This window comes from Staurois parvus, unplaced genomic scaffold, assembly GCF_062004578.1.
Source record: "Staurois parvus isolate SC_StPar_1 unplaced genomic scaffold, SC_StPar_1.0 ptg000172l, whole genome shotgun sequence".
Taxonomy (NCBI): Eukaryota; Metazoa; Chordata; class Amphibia; order Anura; family Ranidae; genus Staurois; species Staurois parvus.
The window spans coordinates 36,357-53,670 of NW_028317968.1; the positions used below are offsets into that span (position 1 = coordinate 36,357).

The window sequence follows — 17,314 nt, forward strand, 5'->3', positions numbered from 1 at the left end:
GCCAAATATCATGTGACATATAAAAAAAATTCCAACGGTAACCATTTTATTCTTCAGGGCCTTTGCTTTCAGAAAATTTATAATGTTTGGGGGTTCTAAGTTATTTTCTAGCAAAAATGCTGATTTTACTCTGAAAAATTTAAAACTGCCCCCTTGGTTTACCTTGGAAAGGGTAAAACACTGAGGGACTTTGTACTGTCACTAGGTTTGCACACTCTGTACTATTGTCTGTTCTATTCATTGTGAAATAGCATATTCCCCATCACTCTTAATTGCAGGAGACACACGGTTTAACCTCGGTTAGTTCTTATTGCTGCCTACAGTGAACTGGTCACCTCCAGCAGATTCACTCCTGCTACCAGCAGTCAGTTCTCAAGGGTTTGCTTTGTATCCTTTTTGCTAAGTTGCTTAATATTCATGGAATAGTCATGCTGCACCTGATCCACTAACAGTTCCAGAGTGCCTTTGTCCTCTGCTTGAGTCTCTACATTCCTTCGACTCTTTTCTCACTGTTTCAGACATGACTCCTTTCTCGAATCTATTCTGGCAGAATTTTGTACCACTTATGCAGGATTTTATTGGCCAAATGGAATCCTTGATTGCTGACTTTGACCGCAGAAGTCCTATTGACACAGTGCACACCATCTTAACAATAGAAAAACAATTTGTATCTTCTACTAGGGCTGCTACCCGTCTCATATCCCTTAGGAGTCTTAAAACCATTCTGATGTACCTGCTAGTTTTAGATATCCTTTATGAAGACCGAGAGACTCATGATAAGCTATTAACACCAATCAAATAATTCACAGTCCTATACCTGTTTGAGGAGTCTCTTATTGGACAGTGGGCAGTTCCTGCCTTGGACCTGGCAGTTTCTTGCACTGGTATATTTAGTTTCCATAGGTAAACGTTTTAAAGATTTTTTCCAAAGCCTTATTTTCTCTAGCAGGCCCTGCTTTGCAGTGCTCCCTGACCGTTATGCTTTTCTGTTAAACATTAGGGGAATAGAATAGGCTCCATGAGAATGGATTCAGCTTACCTACACACAGTTTCCCTATTTGTGGAGTGTTTAGAGCTCATACCATCAGCCCCGAGCTATTGTGTGGACAGTCTAGTGAATATTTCTCAACTTTTTTCCATATTAGTCTCCTGTTAGTGATCATGCAGAGAATCTTTGGTTAAAATGTTTGGCTACAGAACAGGCATGCAGAAAGTGATTACTATTTGCACGCTTTGAGAGACAACATCTGTTTGTACCTCAACAGAAGAAACTTAGACCTCAGGTAGGGAAGACCCACCCTCCCCTCTGAGGCCAAGAGGAGTTCCAGGTCTCAGCCTGAATGGATAAGCCCTAGACAGGAACCCATATTGGCCACAAACTCTGGGCTTCCGTATCTCTGACTCCATTGCATTAAGAAATCCCTCTTCATTGTCTGGCTGTAGTTTGTGCTGTGCATGTCTACCTCAGAGCCACGGCTTCCATTAGTAAGAGTGTCTCTTTTTGTTATCCCCATTTGTCCCTGTAAAGGGGAACCAACTTCTTGCTCCATCATTAAACACAAAAGCAAACATTTTATTATTTATTATATTGCAACTCACCATTTCTTAGATGCGGTAGCCTGATGCATTTTCTTTTTTAGGCTTTTTTTTTTTTTTCCCCCCAATCCACAAGATATAGGCACCTCATCCAACAGGAACAGGAACAGGAAATACATCACCAAATACACTTTAAAAGGAAGTCCCTCTTCAGAACTCAGCAGTTTGTGTCTCCTCAGGATGGAAGCTTATGCTACAACAAATGTTTGGTACAGGGGTATAACCATATTTTACACATGATGCAGTCTGTCTAGTTATATGATAATCCTTGTGCATGCCTTGGTTATGTATCAATTTTTGTGTTTTTGTGTCATTACAGACGTCATTGCAGGTTATTGTCTGTTAGTTGAATATGCTTCTACTATTTGTTTATGGTTGTCCGTTACGTTGATATTATGCATCATATATTCCCACCACAGAGAGAGGGTGGATTTGGAGGCTTTTTCTAGTGGATTTTTGGCACCCCCTAATATTCCTGAAGTTTTATAGTTATGTTGGCATTTAGGCCAACACCCTACTGCTTATTGTTTTCAGTGGCAGTAGGTGCACAGTAGCTTGCGGTATCAGCGTTTTCACCATATAACAAATTAGTTGTGTATAGCTTGTTATTCCTACTCCGTGGAGATTAACATGGATCCCTGAATGATAACGTATGTCTCAAGGCACTGGGCTTTGTCCTATTCATATGCAAGGATGTAGGTGGTGTAAAGTCACTAGACATATGCTTTATTATTTATTTATTTTTTTTTTAGCAGATCCTTATGCACTTTTATTCTATATAGGATGTTGTTTTTATATTTCCACCATGGTTCAGACCTAATCATTCCATATAGGGTCTGTTGGGGCTTTTTTCACTTTGTTGTCAATTACCCTGTTTCTTTTGGTCACACAGGTTTTAGGGGCATTCATCTGTCTTTAGTTGACCAGGGCCTCACTAGAGCAGGTTCTTTCACTACTGATGTTGATTTTTTTTTTTAGTTAGTCCTGTGTAACTATTATTTCCTGATATGAAAGTGTACAATCCAACGCACACGTTCCTGCGTTTAAAAATGGCTGTGTGTATAAGTGGGTGCTGCAGCGACTGTTGGCTGGAACCGAACAGAATCAGCAAGGGAGAATGTCACCAGCACATCGAGGATCACCAATATGGGTCCAAAAGTCTTAATAAGCAATCACATAGTTACTGCAAGGCAACGTTTCGGAGTCTTGCAGGACCCCTTCATCAGGTCACATGCCTGATGAAGGGGTCCTGTGAGACTCTGAAACGTTGCCTTGCTTTAACTATGTGATCATTTATTAAAACTTTTGAACCCATATTGGTGATGCTCGGTGTGCTGGTGACATTCTCCCTTGCTTATTTCCTGATATGGCTTAGAGTTTTTCCTGCAGCTAGGTCTCCTACCTTGGTTTTTCTCTATATTGAGAATTTAATATAACCTGGTCCACTATATCTCTGATATTTATGGTCATCCTGAGGGCAGTAAAAGTATTTTGGGCTTTTAATGACCCTCCCTAATCTAGTAAGGTCTTTTTAATCATCTCATGTGCTGCCCTGGAAAACGATTTGGGAAAACTGGAGTTAGACTTACCGGTAACTCTTATTTCCAGGATTCTTCCAGGACAGCCGGATTCCTGCCCGTGTTGTTGTTCTGTTTGTTGTTCTGTTTTGTTCAGGGTTCATCCTTCGGTTCTTGTTTCAAACAAACAAGTTCAGCAGAAAGACTTCTTTTTAAAGTGTATTTGGTGATGCGTTTCCTGTTTCTGTTGAAGGAGGTGCTTATATCTCATGGGCTGTCCTGAAAGAAGCCTGGAAATAGAGTTATCTGTAAGTCTGTCTTTTTTTTTTTTTAACCTCATGATCTAGCCTGTTTTTTTTTTAAAAAAAAACAGACTCTCTTGCAGATGTATTTATTAGAGGGATGAGACAAACCATAAAGAGAGACCTCTTAGATTAAACAAATCCACCTACATAAGTTGTGCCTGTTTATCTGCAGCCATCTGTCCCATACAGCCTTCTACTATACACATTATTTACACAGACTGTCAACATCTCTTAGCAGCACAGAGCAGGCAAAGGGGATGTGTATTCTCACTGTATAGCTAAGAGAGAAGCGCAAAGCTATGACTAAAAGGAAGAGACACCCCCCCCCCCCCTCCCACTACATGGGAACATGCACCATTGAGGCTGGCATTCAAAGGCAGTGCCTGGAGCTCCACCACCTCTTCTTTTTTTTTTTTCTCTTGGTGTCGGGAAATAAAACCTGTGACTCCTGCTAATAACAGAGGAATGAGGCAACAAAGAGAAATCATACTCCGTGCTTTGGATTGAGACCTATACAGTATAGAAGGATGTGCTTTGTCCAGAATTTTGTAGAACTTTAAAACCTAAATTAGTTTTTGAAAACGTGATTGAATGCCGCAGGTTTAACCCTGCTGTGTCTGTGATCTTTCTCTTGGTACTGCTTTGCTTCAGAACCGAGTCTTGCTGAGATTGGTAGAGATTATACCAGGCTGGTCATGTTTTTCTCTTTGCCAGTGTCCAGGTCCTCCTGTAGGCTTCAGCATTACCCAATAGTCTCTGAATCCTGTGCCTCTCAAAGAACTCCAAGAAAAGGATTTTACAGATAGTGAAAAATCCAATTAAACTTCTTCACATTAGTATAGCGTCCCCAAAAACGCAGCGTTAGTGGGATCAGCCCCGGCACCTGCCAACACCTGCGTTTAGCCCCTACGCTTATCCCCCCCCCTTCTCCCCCAGCAAGTGCAGTGTCAGTAGGTCACTGTCACTTGATACATTGCACACAAAACCGCAGTGTTCGCAGAATCAGGCCTGATCTCTGTTAGTTGCCGGTAAATTTTGATGACTCTCATATGCAGCAGAGTGCCAGTACTAGTGCCGCACTACCTTTTGGTGAACTGGCGAGTACCAGCGGTCTAGTACATCTTGGTCTTTCACATACCTCTTAGATTGTAAGCTTCCAGGATCAGGGCCCTCCTAACCCTCTTGTATTGAACTGTATTGTTGCTGTATTGTCTCCCGTTATACTGTAAAGCGCTGAGCAAACTGTTGGCGCTATATAAATCCTGTATTATAATAATAATAATAATACCACCACTGCAGTATGACTTGGTGACATTGCGAGTCCCATAAGTCCAGTACAAGACAGTGCGGTGGCGAGCACAAGTATTGTCCCGCAGCCACCAAGAATTCGCACACAGGCCCATAGAGCTCCTAGTATTCTTCCGGGTGTGCTTGCAAATCCCGATTGACAGCCCACAAATTCTGCAGCACCCGTACTTCCCCCATTCACTGCCCAACCCGGAATTCAGGTGGAAATAGCAAATTTAACTACTCCCCTTGATTTGTGGAGCTGTTTTTCACAGAATATCTGTATGTGTTGATTGTGGATCAAAGCAATTTATACGCACAACAATTTATCGCTGCCAACCCAAATTCAAACCTTGCCAGTCGCATGGAAACTCATTACGGTTTCCGAATTTACATTTTTTTTGGGCCTAACCCTCAACATGGGCATTACTAAAAGAAATGAATTGCGGTTGTGTTGGTCCGCAAACCCGATTCATCATATACCTGTGTTCTCTGCTGCCATGGCCAGGCATAGATATGAGCGTATAATGCATTTCAACAACAATACACTCTGTCATCCTCAGGGTGACCCTGAATTTGATTGGCTCCACAAAATTCAGCCCCTCGCAAATCACCTTAACCAGAAATTTGCAAATGTGTATACTCCCCAGCAAAACATCTGCGTTGATGAGTCCCGCATTAATTTTTCTGGCTGCCTTGCATTCAAACAATTTCTCCCCAGCAAGTGTGCCAGATATGGGGTCAAGATGTAGAAGACCTGTGAGAGGATAACAGGCTATACCTATAAGTTTCATATACGGGGGAAAAGATAGTCACGAGGAGCCCCCCGGATGCCCAGACTACATGGGGAGCAGTGGCAAGATAGTTTGGGACTTGGTATCATCCTTTTTCCATATGGGGTACCACTTATACGTGGACAATTTTTATTCAAGCGTGCCACTATTTAGACATTTGTACAATCTTGGAATTGGTGCATGTGCCAAAGTGTGACCTAATGTGTGCCCACCATTAGAAGTGGGTGGATGCAGGGCAGTATATTCTAATGGTGGGCATACCACACACTTTTTCTGGCAGAGATTTCTTCTCTTTTTTTCATTCAGTCCACAGGCTGCATACCAAAAAAAAAGAACATAGCATATACACCCAACAAGGACCAGCGATGTACTGGTACATCACTGGACTTTGGTTATTTCAGGATGATGGCTACAGCTGCAGGCATCATCCTGGTATTGTTTTTTTCAGCTGGCAATCGGCTTTCATGTAAAAGCAATCCTAGTGGCTAATTATCTTTAGGATTGCTTTTACAAGCAGCGGGATATGATGCCCCCATCCCCCGCTGCCTTCGACGGCCTTCTTGGGCAGTCCCGTGCCATCGGGGGAACCTGAGAATGCAGATGGTGTTTCTGCCAGCTGACCATAGAACTCATTGGAGACCAGTGCGGTGCCAATCATCTCTATAGTCCAAGAATTCGGAAGCTACGAGCATTTCATCACTTCAGTTTCGCAGGATATAAACAGCTCCATTTGTAAATTGCAAAAGCATCTGATCACACCGATTTTGGTTTGATTAGATAATGTAAGGGTAGAAATATCTAGAGCCTATTAGACCCCAGATTTCTCAAAAAAGCATATATGACAATGCCCATTGAAGTTATAGGGAATATTTGCATTAAAAGTGATTAAAAAAAAGAAAAAAAAAAAATGAAAGGTACAGTGTAAAAATAATTAAAAAAAAAACTCGCCCCTCCCATGCACGCACACTTGTGTGCACAAGCGTTGACCCTGTGTCGGTATGTAAACAGCTGTTGCACCATACATGTGAGGTATCGCCGTGAACGTCAGATCAAGGGCAGTAATTCTAACACTAGACCTCCTCTGTAAATCTAAAATGGTAGCTTTTAAAAGGCTTTTAAAGCGTTGCCTATGGATATTAAAAATGTATGCAGTTTGTCTCCATTGCATGGAGCATGCGCAGTTTTAAAGCATGTCATGTTTGGTATCTATTTAGTCTGCACACCATCATCTTTTATATCTTACCAAATAATTGGCCACTATATTGTGTTTTTGTGCATTAAAAGTAAAAAAAAGTGTATTTTTAAAACAAAATTGCTTTTGTAAAATCGCTGCACGAGTACTATGTGCCATTAAAAAATTGTAGTACCCACCATTTTATTCACTAGGGTGTCTGCTTTAAAAAAAATATATATAATGTTTGGGGGTTTAAATTAATTTCCTAGGAAAAAATATTTTTTTCATGTGAACAAAAAGTGTCAGAAAAGGCTTGGTCTTCAGGTGGTTAGAAGAGTGAGTGATGTGTGGCATAAACTTCTAATGCTGGGCATAAAACGCCCCCACCCCCCAAAAGGACCCCTTTTTGGGAAGTAGACACCCCAAACTATTTGCTGAGAGGCATGTTGAATCAATAGAAGAATTTATTTTCTTACCACAAGTTTTTCGAAAATGACAAAAATTTTTTTTTTTTTTTGTACACAAAATTGTCATTTAAATTATTTACTGCTCACACATGCCATGGGTATATGTGGAATTACTCCCCAAAATACATTCTGCTACTTCCATGTATGGGGGTACTACATGTGAGAGACATTTTGGCAGTCTAGCCAAGTACAGGACCCCAAAATCCAATAAGCACCTTCAGGCTTTTAAAGGACTTTATTTCCTCATTACACTTCCAGACTACCCATCACAGTTTTGGAGGCCCTGAAATGCCAGGATAGCACCTAACCCCCCCCCCCCCCCCCCCCCCCAAATAACCACTTTTTGGAAAGTAGACTCCCCAAGGAATTTGATAAGAAGCTTGATAAGTATTTTGCAGATCTCATTTGTTGACACAAGTTTTGGAAAATGAAGAAAAAAACAAAAACATTTTTTCTATTTTTTTATATTTCAAAACCTTGTGAGAAAAATGGGATCTGCAAAATACTCATCATGCCTCTTTTTAAATTCCTTGGGGTGTCTACTTTCCAGAAAGGTGTCATTTGGGGGGGGTTTGGTGCTATCCTGGCATGTCGGGGCCTTCAAAACTGTGATAGGTATTGAGGAAGTGAAATGAGGAAGTTACGCACCTTCAGGCTTTCAAAGTGGTCATTGGATTTCAGGCTGCTGTATGTGGCTAGGCTCCCAAAAAGTCTCACACATGTGGTATCCCCATACTCAGTAGAAGTAGCAGAATGTATTTTTGGGTGTAATTCCACATATACCCATGGCTTGTGCGAGAAATAAATAATTTAACTGACAACTTTGTGTAAAAAAATAAAAATAAAAAGGGGTTTGTCATTTTCCAGAAACTTGTGGAAAAAAATAAATCTTACATGGACTCAATATGCCTCTCAGGAGATAGCTTAGGGTGTCTACTTTCCAAAAAGGGGTCATTTGAGGGTGTTTGTACTATCCAGTTATTTTAGCACTTCAAGAAATGTGATGAGCAGTCAGTAAAAGCTGTTTAAATTCCATTATTTATACCAGGGGTCCTCAGACTTTTTAAACAGGGGGCCAGTTCAGTGTCTCTCAGACTGTTGGAGGGCCAGACTATAGTTTAAAAAAAAAAAAAAACTATGAACAAATGCGGACACAGTACAGGAGATGACCAGAGACTGCGGACATACAACAGCGGCGGAAATACTGGGCCGGCCGCTCCATAAGACGCACAGACATTTCCCCCCAAGTGTGTCTTATGGAGCGAAATAGTGCCCCATCATTGGTGTCAGTGGGAGGAATAGTGCCCCATCATTGGTGTCAGTGGGAGGAATAGTGCCCCATCATTGGTGTCAGTGGGAGGAATAGTGCCCCATCATTGGTGTCAGTGGGAGGAATAGTGCCCCATCATTGATGTCAGTGGGAGGAATAGTGCCCCATCATTGGTGTCAGTGGGAGGAATAGTGCCCCATCATTGGTGTCAGTGGGGGGAGGAATAGTGCCCCATCATTAGTTGGTGTCAGTGTGGGGGGAGGAATAGTGCCCCATCATTAGTTGGTGTCAGTGTGGGGGGGGGGGGGGGGGAATAGTGCCCCGTCAGTGGGGGAAGGGGATAGTGTCCCAACATTGGTGTGGCCCGCGGGCCGTAGTTTGAGGACCCCTGATCTATACCATAGTTTGTAGACGCTATAACTTTCACACAAAGCAATAAATATACACTTACTGGGATTTTTTTAACCAAAAACATGTAGCAGAATACATTTTGGCCTAAATTTATGATGAAATTTTAGTTTTTTTGGATATTTTTTATCACTGAAATGAGAAAATATTGTTTTTTTTTTAAATTTTCTTCAAAATTTTTTTTGTTTATAGCGCCAAAAATAAAAAGTGCACAGGTGATCAAATACCACCAAAAGAAAGCTCTATTTGTGTGAAAAAAAGAGGGGAAAATGTCAGTGCTTCTTATGGAGTGAATGTAAAGCGGTCATCCCCTGCACTGTCTGCAGTCTCTGGTCATCCCCTGCACTGTCTGCAGTCTCTGGTCATCCCCTGCACTGTCTGCAGTCTCTGGTCATCCCCTGCACTGTCTGCAGTCTCTGGTCATCCCCTGCACTGTCTGCAGTCTCTGATCATCCCCTGCACTGTCTGCAGTCTCTGGTCATCCCCTGCACTGTCTGCAGTCTCTGGTCATCCCCTGCACTGTCTGCAGTCTCTGGTCATCCCCTGCACTGTCTGCAGTCTCTGGTCATCCCCTGCACTGTCTGCAGTCTCTGGTCATCCCCTGCACTGTCTGCAGTCTCTGGTCATCCCCTGCACTGTCTGCAGTCTCTGGTCATCCCCTGCACTGTCTGCAGTCTCTGGTCATCCCCTGCACTGTCTGCAGTCTCTGGTCATCCCCTGCACTGTCTGCAGTCTCTGGTCATCCCCTGCACTGTCTGCAGTCTCTGGTCATCCCCTGCACTGTCTGCAGTCTCTGGTCATCCCCTGCACTGTCTGCAGTCTCTGGTCATCCCCTGCACTGTCTGCAGTCTCTGGTCATCCCCTGCACTGTCTGCAGTCTCTGGTCATCCCCTGCACTGTCTGCAGTCTCTGGTCATCCCCTGCACTGTCTGCAGTCTCTGGTCATCCCCTGCACTGTCTGCAGTCTCTGGTCATCCCCTGCACTGTATGCAGTCTCTGGTCATCTGTACTATGTCCGCAGTCTCTGGTCATCCCCTGTACTGTGTCCGCAGTCTCTGGTCATCCCCTGTACTGTGTCCGCAGTCTCTGGTCATCCCCTGTACTGTGTCCGCAGTCTCTGGTCATCCCCTGTACTGTGTCCGCAGTCTCTGGTCATCCCCTGTACTGTGTCCGCAGTCTCTGGTCATCCCCTGTACTGTGTCCGCAGTCTCTGGTCATCCCCTGTACTGTGTCCGCAGTCTCTGGTCATCCCCTGTACTGTGTCCGCACTCTCTGGTCATCCCCTGTCCTGTGTCCGCAGTCTCTGGTCATCCCCTGTCCTGTGTCCGCACTCTCTGGTCATCCCCTGTCCTGTGTCCGCACTCTCTGGTCATCCCCTGTCCTGTGTCCGCACTCTCTGGTCATCCCTTGTACTGTGTCCGCAGTCCGTGGTCATCCCCTGTACTGTGTCCGCAGTCCCTGGTCATCCCCTGTACTGTGTCCGCAGTCCCTGGTCATCCCCTGTACTGTGTCCGCAGTCCCTGGTCATCCCCTGTACTGTGTCCGCAGTCTCTGGTCATCCCCTGTACTGTGTCTGCAGTCCATTGGTTCAGAATATTTTTTTTCTTGTTTTTCTCCTCTAAAACCTAGGCGCGTCTTATGGTCAGGTGCGTCTTATGGAGCAAAAAATACGTTATGTACTGTATTGCATGATCGCGCAATTGTCCGTTAAACTAGTGCAGTGTTGTATACCAAAAAAATGGCGTAAATTGCAGTATCTATACCATAGTTTGTAGATGCTAGAACTTTCACACAAAGCAATCAATATACACTTATTGGGATATTTACCAAAAACATGTAGCAGAATACATTTTGGCCTAAATTTACAACTAACTTTGAGTTTACTATATATCTTTTATAGCTGAAAGTAAAAAATATTGTTTTTCTTCAAAATTTTCGGTCTTTTTTTGTTTATAACGTGAAAAATAAAAAGTGCACAGGTGATCAAATACCACCAAACGAAAGCTCTATTTGTGTGAAAAAAAGGATGTAAATTTTGTTTGGGTGCAGCATTGCATGACCGCGCAATTATCAGTTGAATTAGTGCAGCGCCGAGTAGCAAAAAGGCCTGGTCATTAAGAGGGGTAAATCCTCAGGAGGGCAAGTGGTTAAAGTGTTACTAAACCCACAACAGTAAAATCAGTCTGTATACGCAGTAAAGCATGTTTGTTATACTCCCTGTGGAACCTAAGGGGATAATCCTCTGCATTGGGTAAAAATGCTGTTTGATCCTGTCTTCTCTGATCCTCCCCTTCTTCCAGTGGACTCCTCTTATCTCGTGATAAGACATATATGGAGCCAATGCACATGCTCAGTTTGGTGTGTTTTGCTACAGGGTTTTTTTTTTTCTTGGGACAGTGCATGTGATCAGCACAGGGCCAATCAGCACTGTCCAGACAGAGGTCAGGGGTTCCGCATCCTCCTAGAGAAAACTCCTCCTACAAGCTTTAACCAGTGCTCAGCTGGACACTGATAGAAGTCACAAGACTGCTCTAACTGCTGATGAGAAAAGGTATTTAGCAATTTATATTTATTAAAATAATTGCATTTCCATGTTTTGTTTACTGTTGGAGACCAGATATAGTGAATGCAGGGTCCTGGGTTTGGTATCACTTTTAACCTGCTCTGCTGTGATGCACTGCAATGCGTTACATTTACCTGCAGCATATTCCATTTTCACCCAGTGCACACCAATGCATTGCATTGGAAACAGTGGATGTGTACATGGTGTGAATGGGCTGTAAAAAACCTTTGCTATTTCTAAGATGACCAAGGCTAGATTTACACCACTTTTGTTTGTGTCCATGCACTGATGGACACTATAATTGTTTGGTTGATGTGTTTTGGGTTCTGCGTTGATGTGTATTTTTTTTTCTCTTCAAAGCAGGAGCCAAGATACTATATTCTTCTTTAATCAGAACACTTTGCAGCCTTCTGGGACACAGTGGTGTGCAGTTAAATGCAGCATGTACCATTTTCATGCAGCTAATTGGTATAGCTGGAAATAATGGGATTAAAGGATAAGTTCACCTTTTTTATTATAAAAAATTATAAATGCACATCTTTTTGCAGATACAAAAAGTGCATTTATAATTTTTTTTTTTATACTGCAGTCTGTAAGGCATTACACCTACAATCAGGATTCTGCAGACTGTCCGCTGTCTGTCTGTACTTCCTGTACAGGCAGGCAGTTACTGAACTGCAGGAAGAATCAAACTACGTGAGTGCTCACCAGTGCCCTTGCAGTTCATGAGGAAATACAAGCCTTCTGTCATAGTGGCTGTCGGTACTTGTAGTTCATTCATTCATAGAACTCTGTGAATGATGCAGCCATGTGGGCGGAACCCTCACATCCACGTTGTTTTTAAATAGTGACAGTGAGTGCGGGGAGAATATCCTTCAATCGCTATCATGAAGGGGAGGGGGGGGGGTTGGAGTGTGGGCAGGTGGTGTATTGTTACATGGTACACCCCTATTTAGTGTGTAACATAATATGTTGCAAAGGTGGACTTATCCCTTAAGTTTATCATTGCTTTTGGCCTTGCGATGAGTAATGCAGACCAATGAATGTGGCAGGAATTAATGGCTCTGACTCCCAAAACCCAACCTGTCTGACAAAGTGAATTACGTTGATGGTCAGAATAGCACTAATGACACGTTCCACAAAGTCTGACTTAAAGCGGAGTTCCACTCACTCTGTAAAAAAAATAAGTCAGCAGCTACAAAAACTGTAGCTGTTGACTTTTAAAAAAGCAACACACCTGTACCACGATCCCGCGTTGCCCACTGCGCATGCGCAAGAAGCGCTGCGCTTCCTGAATGGCCCTGTCGTCTTCTGGGACCTGTCCCACAAGACATCAGGGAGGAAGGGTAGGAGGACAACTTCTGCTTCCGATCACCTAGGTGATCGCAGCGGAAGTGGGAGCGGTTACCTGTCAAATTCAGGTACCCGGTCCCTCCCCCCCAAAGGTGCCAATCCTTAATGGGGAGCAGGGGACCAATCTTTAAAGCAGAACTTCCCCTTTTGGGTGTTACTCCGCTTTAAGGTGGTGGTTAGCCAGCATGTGCAGTGCAAGAAGACTCTTGTTTTAGTGTGGTGTTCATGGCCCAAATGACTGTAAAAAGAGAGGGGTGTAGCGAGCACTTGGAAACCAGAGAGCTGCTAGCACAAAAGGCGACCAACCCAATGATAAAATAAATAACACACAGTGTAGCGCTAAATCCCACTAAACAAAATTAACAATTCTTATATAAATAAGTTCCAAAATTACTGGAAATCATCCAGTGAAATGGGCATTCTCACAAGCAACATCATAAACCCATAGGGCATTAATGCTTAATACCTTGCATGTATAATATGCACCAACATATGTAAAAAATACATCAAATAAAGTGACAAAAAAGTGCTTAGTGCCAAATCAACAGATATAAATAGTTTGTGTAAAATCAAATAGTCCAATATATTCAATGGACTTGTAGACAGGTGATATAAATCCAATTGTGACAACTCTAACGTGAAAATTCTTCACCCATATGCACTCACCAGAACTCTGGTAAAAACTGGCCTGCAATGTTACTCCAAGCTGTGACAACTCCCTTCACTCCTTCCTCTTCATGGGTCCAATCAGAGATCAGCAAAACGTACCTTGATAAAGACAGCTGGTTGCGTCACTCCTGGTGGCTGCATGAGGAGACCAGAAGCCATGAAGTGACCATTTGAAATACAATTTTAGTTTAGTTTTTTACTTTAGTGGTTTTTAGCACTGCACAAATGATTATGATTGTGAATATTTACTGCTACTCAGCCGTAAAATCTAATAATTTAATTTTTGTTTGTGACCACCACTATACCTTATGGGGGGAGAGGTAAAAACTCAATTAACCAATAATATGCTATTAACAGCTCTTATTTTTTTTTTTTCTTGGGGGTGTTATTTTTCAGAACAGTTTAACTGGGATGAATACTTGAAGGAGACTGGTGCTGTTGGTGCTCCTGCACATAACTTTCGACAGGTACGTCCTACAGTTATGTAAAAGGTTTGTTAAAACTAGTGTTTTACAGATGCACTCCAGTAAAAATGAATTTTCAGGACAACCTTCTTCAGTTACTGTTTTTTTTTTTTTTTTTGTTATATCCAGGCATACCTGTAGTTCACCAGCACACTTCCTAAACCTTGTTGATGGTAATCTGCCGCTCTGGCTGCACCACATGCTTAGCCATGTTAAGACAAAGTAATTCCAGTGTAGAGGTGCAAAGGATAGCTGGATTAATGAAGGAACGGAAAGCTATTTAATCAGAACTGACAAAATACAGTAAAAAATTATACAAATAATTACAAAAACATAAAAGAATAACTAAGATAAACCATGTTTGTGCACTTTTATGGCTATAGCAGTATATTTGAGTTGCAGAGAGTATTACATAAAACTTTTAAAAGTTGTGCATAACATCGTACGATGGCTGTTACCAATTGTGGACAGAAAACCCCCCTTTGGTATGTTCCTTTCTCTTTGTCATTAGAGATGTGTTCTGCCTCTTTGTCCTGCCCACCTTACCCATACCTTGGTGGAGTGGAGCAGCGGCTTGGAAGCGAGCATGTAGTGGTGTATCTTTCCTTGGGGGCACTGCTCGAGGGGGAGGAACCAGAGCGCCAGCAGGGGACCCGAAAAGAAGGGAATCAGGGCAGCTGTGTGCAAAACTACTGCACAGAGCAGGTAAGTATGACATGTTTGTTTTTATAAAAAAAAACAAAACAAAGCTTTAGTATCACTTTAAGGATGTTTATTTGGATACCAATAGCAGTTCACATATTTATATCCTCTATTTATTGAATGCTCCATTTACAATGTAGGGTGAGTGTGCCTGTTGGTCTTTAGATTATCACAGAAAAATGATCAAAGCTGTGGAAATCTTAATCTTTATCTTGAGTACTGTCCAGTTTAGAAAGACTTTTAAATAGCAGTCACTAGTTTAAAAAGGGTTTTCTGGGAGCAAGCAGGCATTTAAAGAGCTACTTATATCCAGTAAATGTAATAACTGTGCCACAAAAGTCTCAAAATTCACTAAAATTATTCTAATCTGAATTTTGTTCAATTTCCTGCAGAATAAGCACACATCTTCATGTAGGACAGTGGGAAAGCTTTTGCTGTGTAACTTTCTGTCTCTGTCTCTCTCTTGCATTCTGCTGCTGCTCCTAGGTTTTCCAAATGTTGGCTTAGATGGGTCCTGAATCAGCCTGTATTGAATAACTGCATTGTAGCCATGAAGGCATTCAGGATCTGTTTGTTCTGTTTATCAAAATTCCTAGATCACATGACAGGCTGAACAGAATTAGTAATTTTTTGACACTTAATATTTCACATGTATGCATTTCTACTGTTTATTGTGCTTTTAACCTGAAGTTCAGCTTTATTAGGTTAAACACATTATAATGTAAGCCACATAATTTGTCGATGGGATTGTTGAGAACCTACTATATGCAAAGTATGCCTAATGCTACTGTGGCTGGTAAATCATTATTATAAATCCCCTGGGGAAATTGAGTAGGTTACATGTAAAATCAAAGTAGTGTCTTCAGCAGGTGACAGCAGCAGAGAACTAAAATTAGAATCTTGTCAACACTGTAAGGGTTTATTGTAAGGCAACCACTTCATAGCTCCTCATTTTTTCAGTTTTTTGTCTTACCAGATTAAACCACTTGTGGGAGCTCTTAGCCATCCACTTTCATTGAATGATTGGCTGTCTGTGAATCAGGAATTTTTTTGCAAACTGACTTTTTGCCATTACCTAATGTATTTCCTATTTTGATAAAACTGTTTTGGAATGACATGAACATTTTTCACTTTTGTTTTTATACCTTTTTATATTGTTACTGCAACTGTATGTGCTTTGACATTTTTTTTACTTTTCTCTATATCTATAAATCTTTCATAACAAGATGTGATAACGTGTTACAGCTGAAGACATGCTTTTATATTGGGTTATTTTTTGTAGTCTAGGACTCCACCCACCAATGAATTTAAAGTTGGTATGAAAGTGGAAGCTCATGACCCTCGAAATGTTACCTCTGTTTGCATAGCCACTGTCATTGGAATCTCAGGAGCTCGCTTACGTTTGCGACTGGATGGCAGTGATGATAAAAATGACTTTTGGAGACTGGTGGATGCCGCTGACATCCAGCAAATTGGTACATGTGAGAAAAAGGGAGATATGTTGCAGCCACCTTTGGGTAAGGGTGAGGGTAAATTCTTTGCTACGCATTGTGATTGTGAAGTATTTTTCTACTCAAATGGTCAAAGCCAATAAATAACCACTTCTTTACAGAAAATCTGCTCCTACTATATAGCACAGCTACAAACTACTGTAGCTTTTTTAAGGAAATGTATAGTGTATGGCACTATGTACATTTTTTGTTATTTTTGCAGTTTGAAGCTTTTTATAGTGTTTTTAATGTGATTCTCATGGTTTTAAATTCTTGCTCTTCCATATTTCGTTACTGTATTAAAACATATCTAAACTTAAAAGCAAAATGTATTATTTTGCAGAATATCAGTCTTTAGGTGAGGTGGCAGCATTAACTTTTTCATTTTCTGTCGCTTTATATCCACCCAGTGATCCTGCTAGCAACACACTTTTGTCTCTAGGTGATAACTTTTATGGCTTGCTCACACCATGTCTGTTGAGCTGCATTTTTCTGCATACCACCACAAGTTTGGACACACTATACAGCTAAATTGACATAAAGTGACATAAAGCTGTCCTTCACTATCTATGATAAGGAGTCATGGTTGTCACTGGGCTGGGGTACAAATATTTGTGCCTTTTATTCTCCTCCTTAGATGAGAGGTGGATTTTAGTAGTTTTTCAGTTACAAGCATACTGGATTGCTATCAGTATCAATGTATTGCTGTGTACCTGTAGGAAATGCCTGCAAAAAAAAAACTGATGCAGCCACCATGTATAAGGACCAGTGAGCTACAATATAGTGCATCCTTGCTCTTGGATTTAGTTATCCTTTAGGCTTAGATTCACACATGGCATGGCAGCCCGTTCGTTTGAGTAGGCTTCCATGCCTCACAAAACTAAGGAAAAAGGCTCTTGCACCTTTCCAGAAATTGCAGCCCGCACGGGAACTACACTACAGTGCGAGCGCGAATTCCAGTGCGGGTGGAGTGCCATTAAGATTAATGCGTTGCAACTGCGGTACGAAGCGTGGGTCCCACAGCGGCTTCCTGCCGCAGAAGTGGAAACTGAGCCTAACTGCAGAAATGTGTGACTTGCTCTTTCACACTTCATTATGTTAAAACACATGTTGACACTGATATCTGTGGAAATGCATGAAAACCTATGTCAGTGATCATTATATGTGCTGCACATATAATATGAGCATGTTCATTTTTTTTCATTGATTTTAATGAAAAACGCATCTGCCCAAAAGTGGAGAGGTGAATGCAGTG

The 17,314-nt window shown here is 41.8% G+C and overlaps 1 protein-coding gene across 4 annotated transcripts in view; it reads left to right on the forward strand.

Moving 5' to 3' along the window:
- Window positions 1-17,314, forward strand: part of SCML2 (Scm polycomb group protein like 2) — a 130,913-nt gene that overhangs the window by 15,697 nt on the left and 97,902 nt on the right. Inside the window, exons 3-4 of one of the 4 annotated variants that reach the window (XM_089676554.1) lie at window positions 13,800-13,870; window positions 15,852-16,086. In XM_089676554.1, coding sequence (XP_089532680.1) covers window positions 13,800-13,870; window positions 15,852-16,086 — 306 coding nt within the window. The remainder of the gene's footprint in view (window positions 1-13,799; window positions 13,871-15,851; window positions 16,087-17,314) is intronic. The other 3 variants (XM_089676555.1, XM_089676557.1, XM_089676556.1) reach the window with 3 other exon arrangements.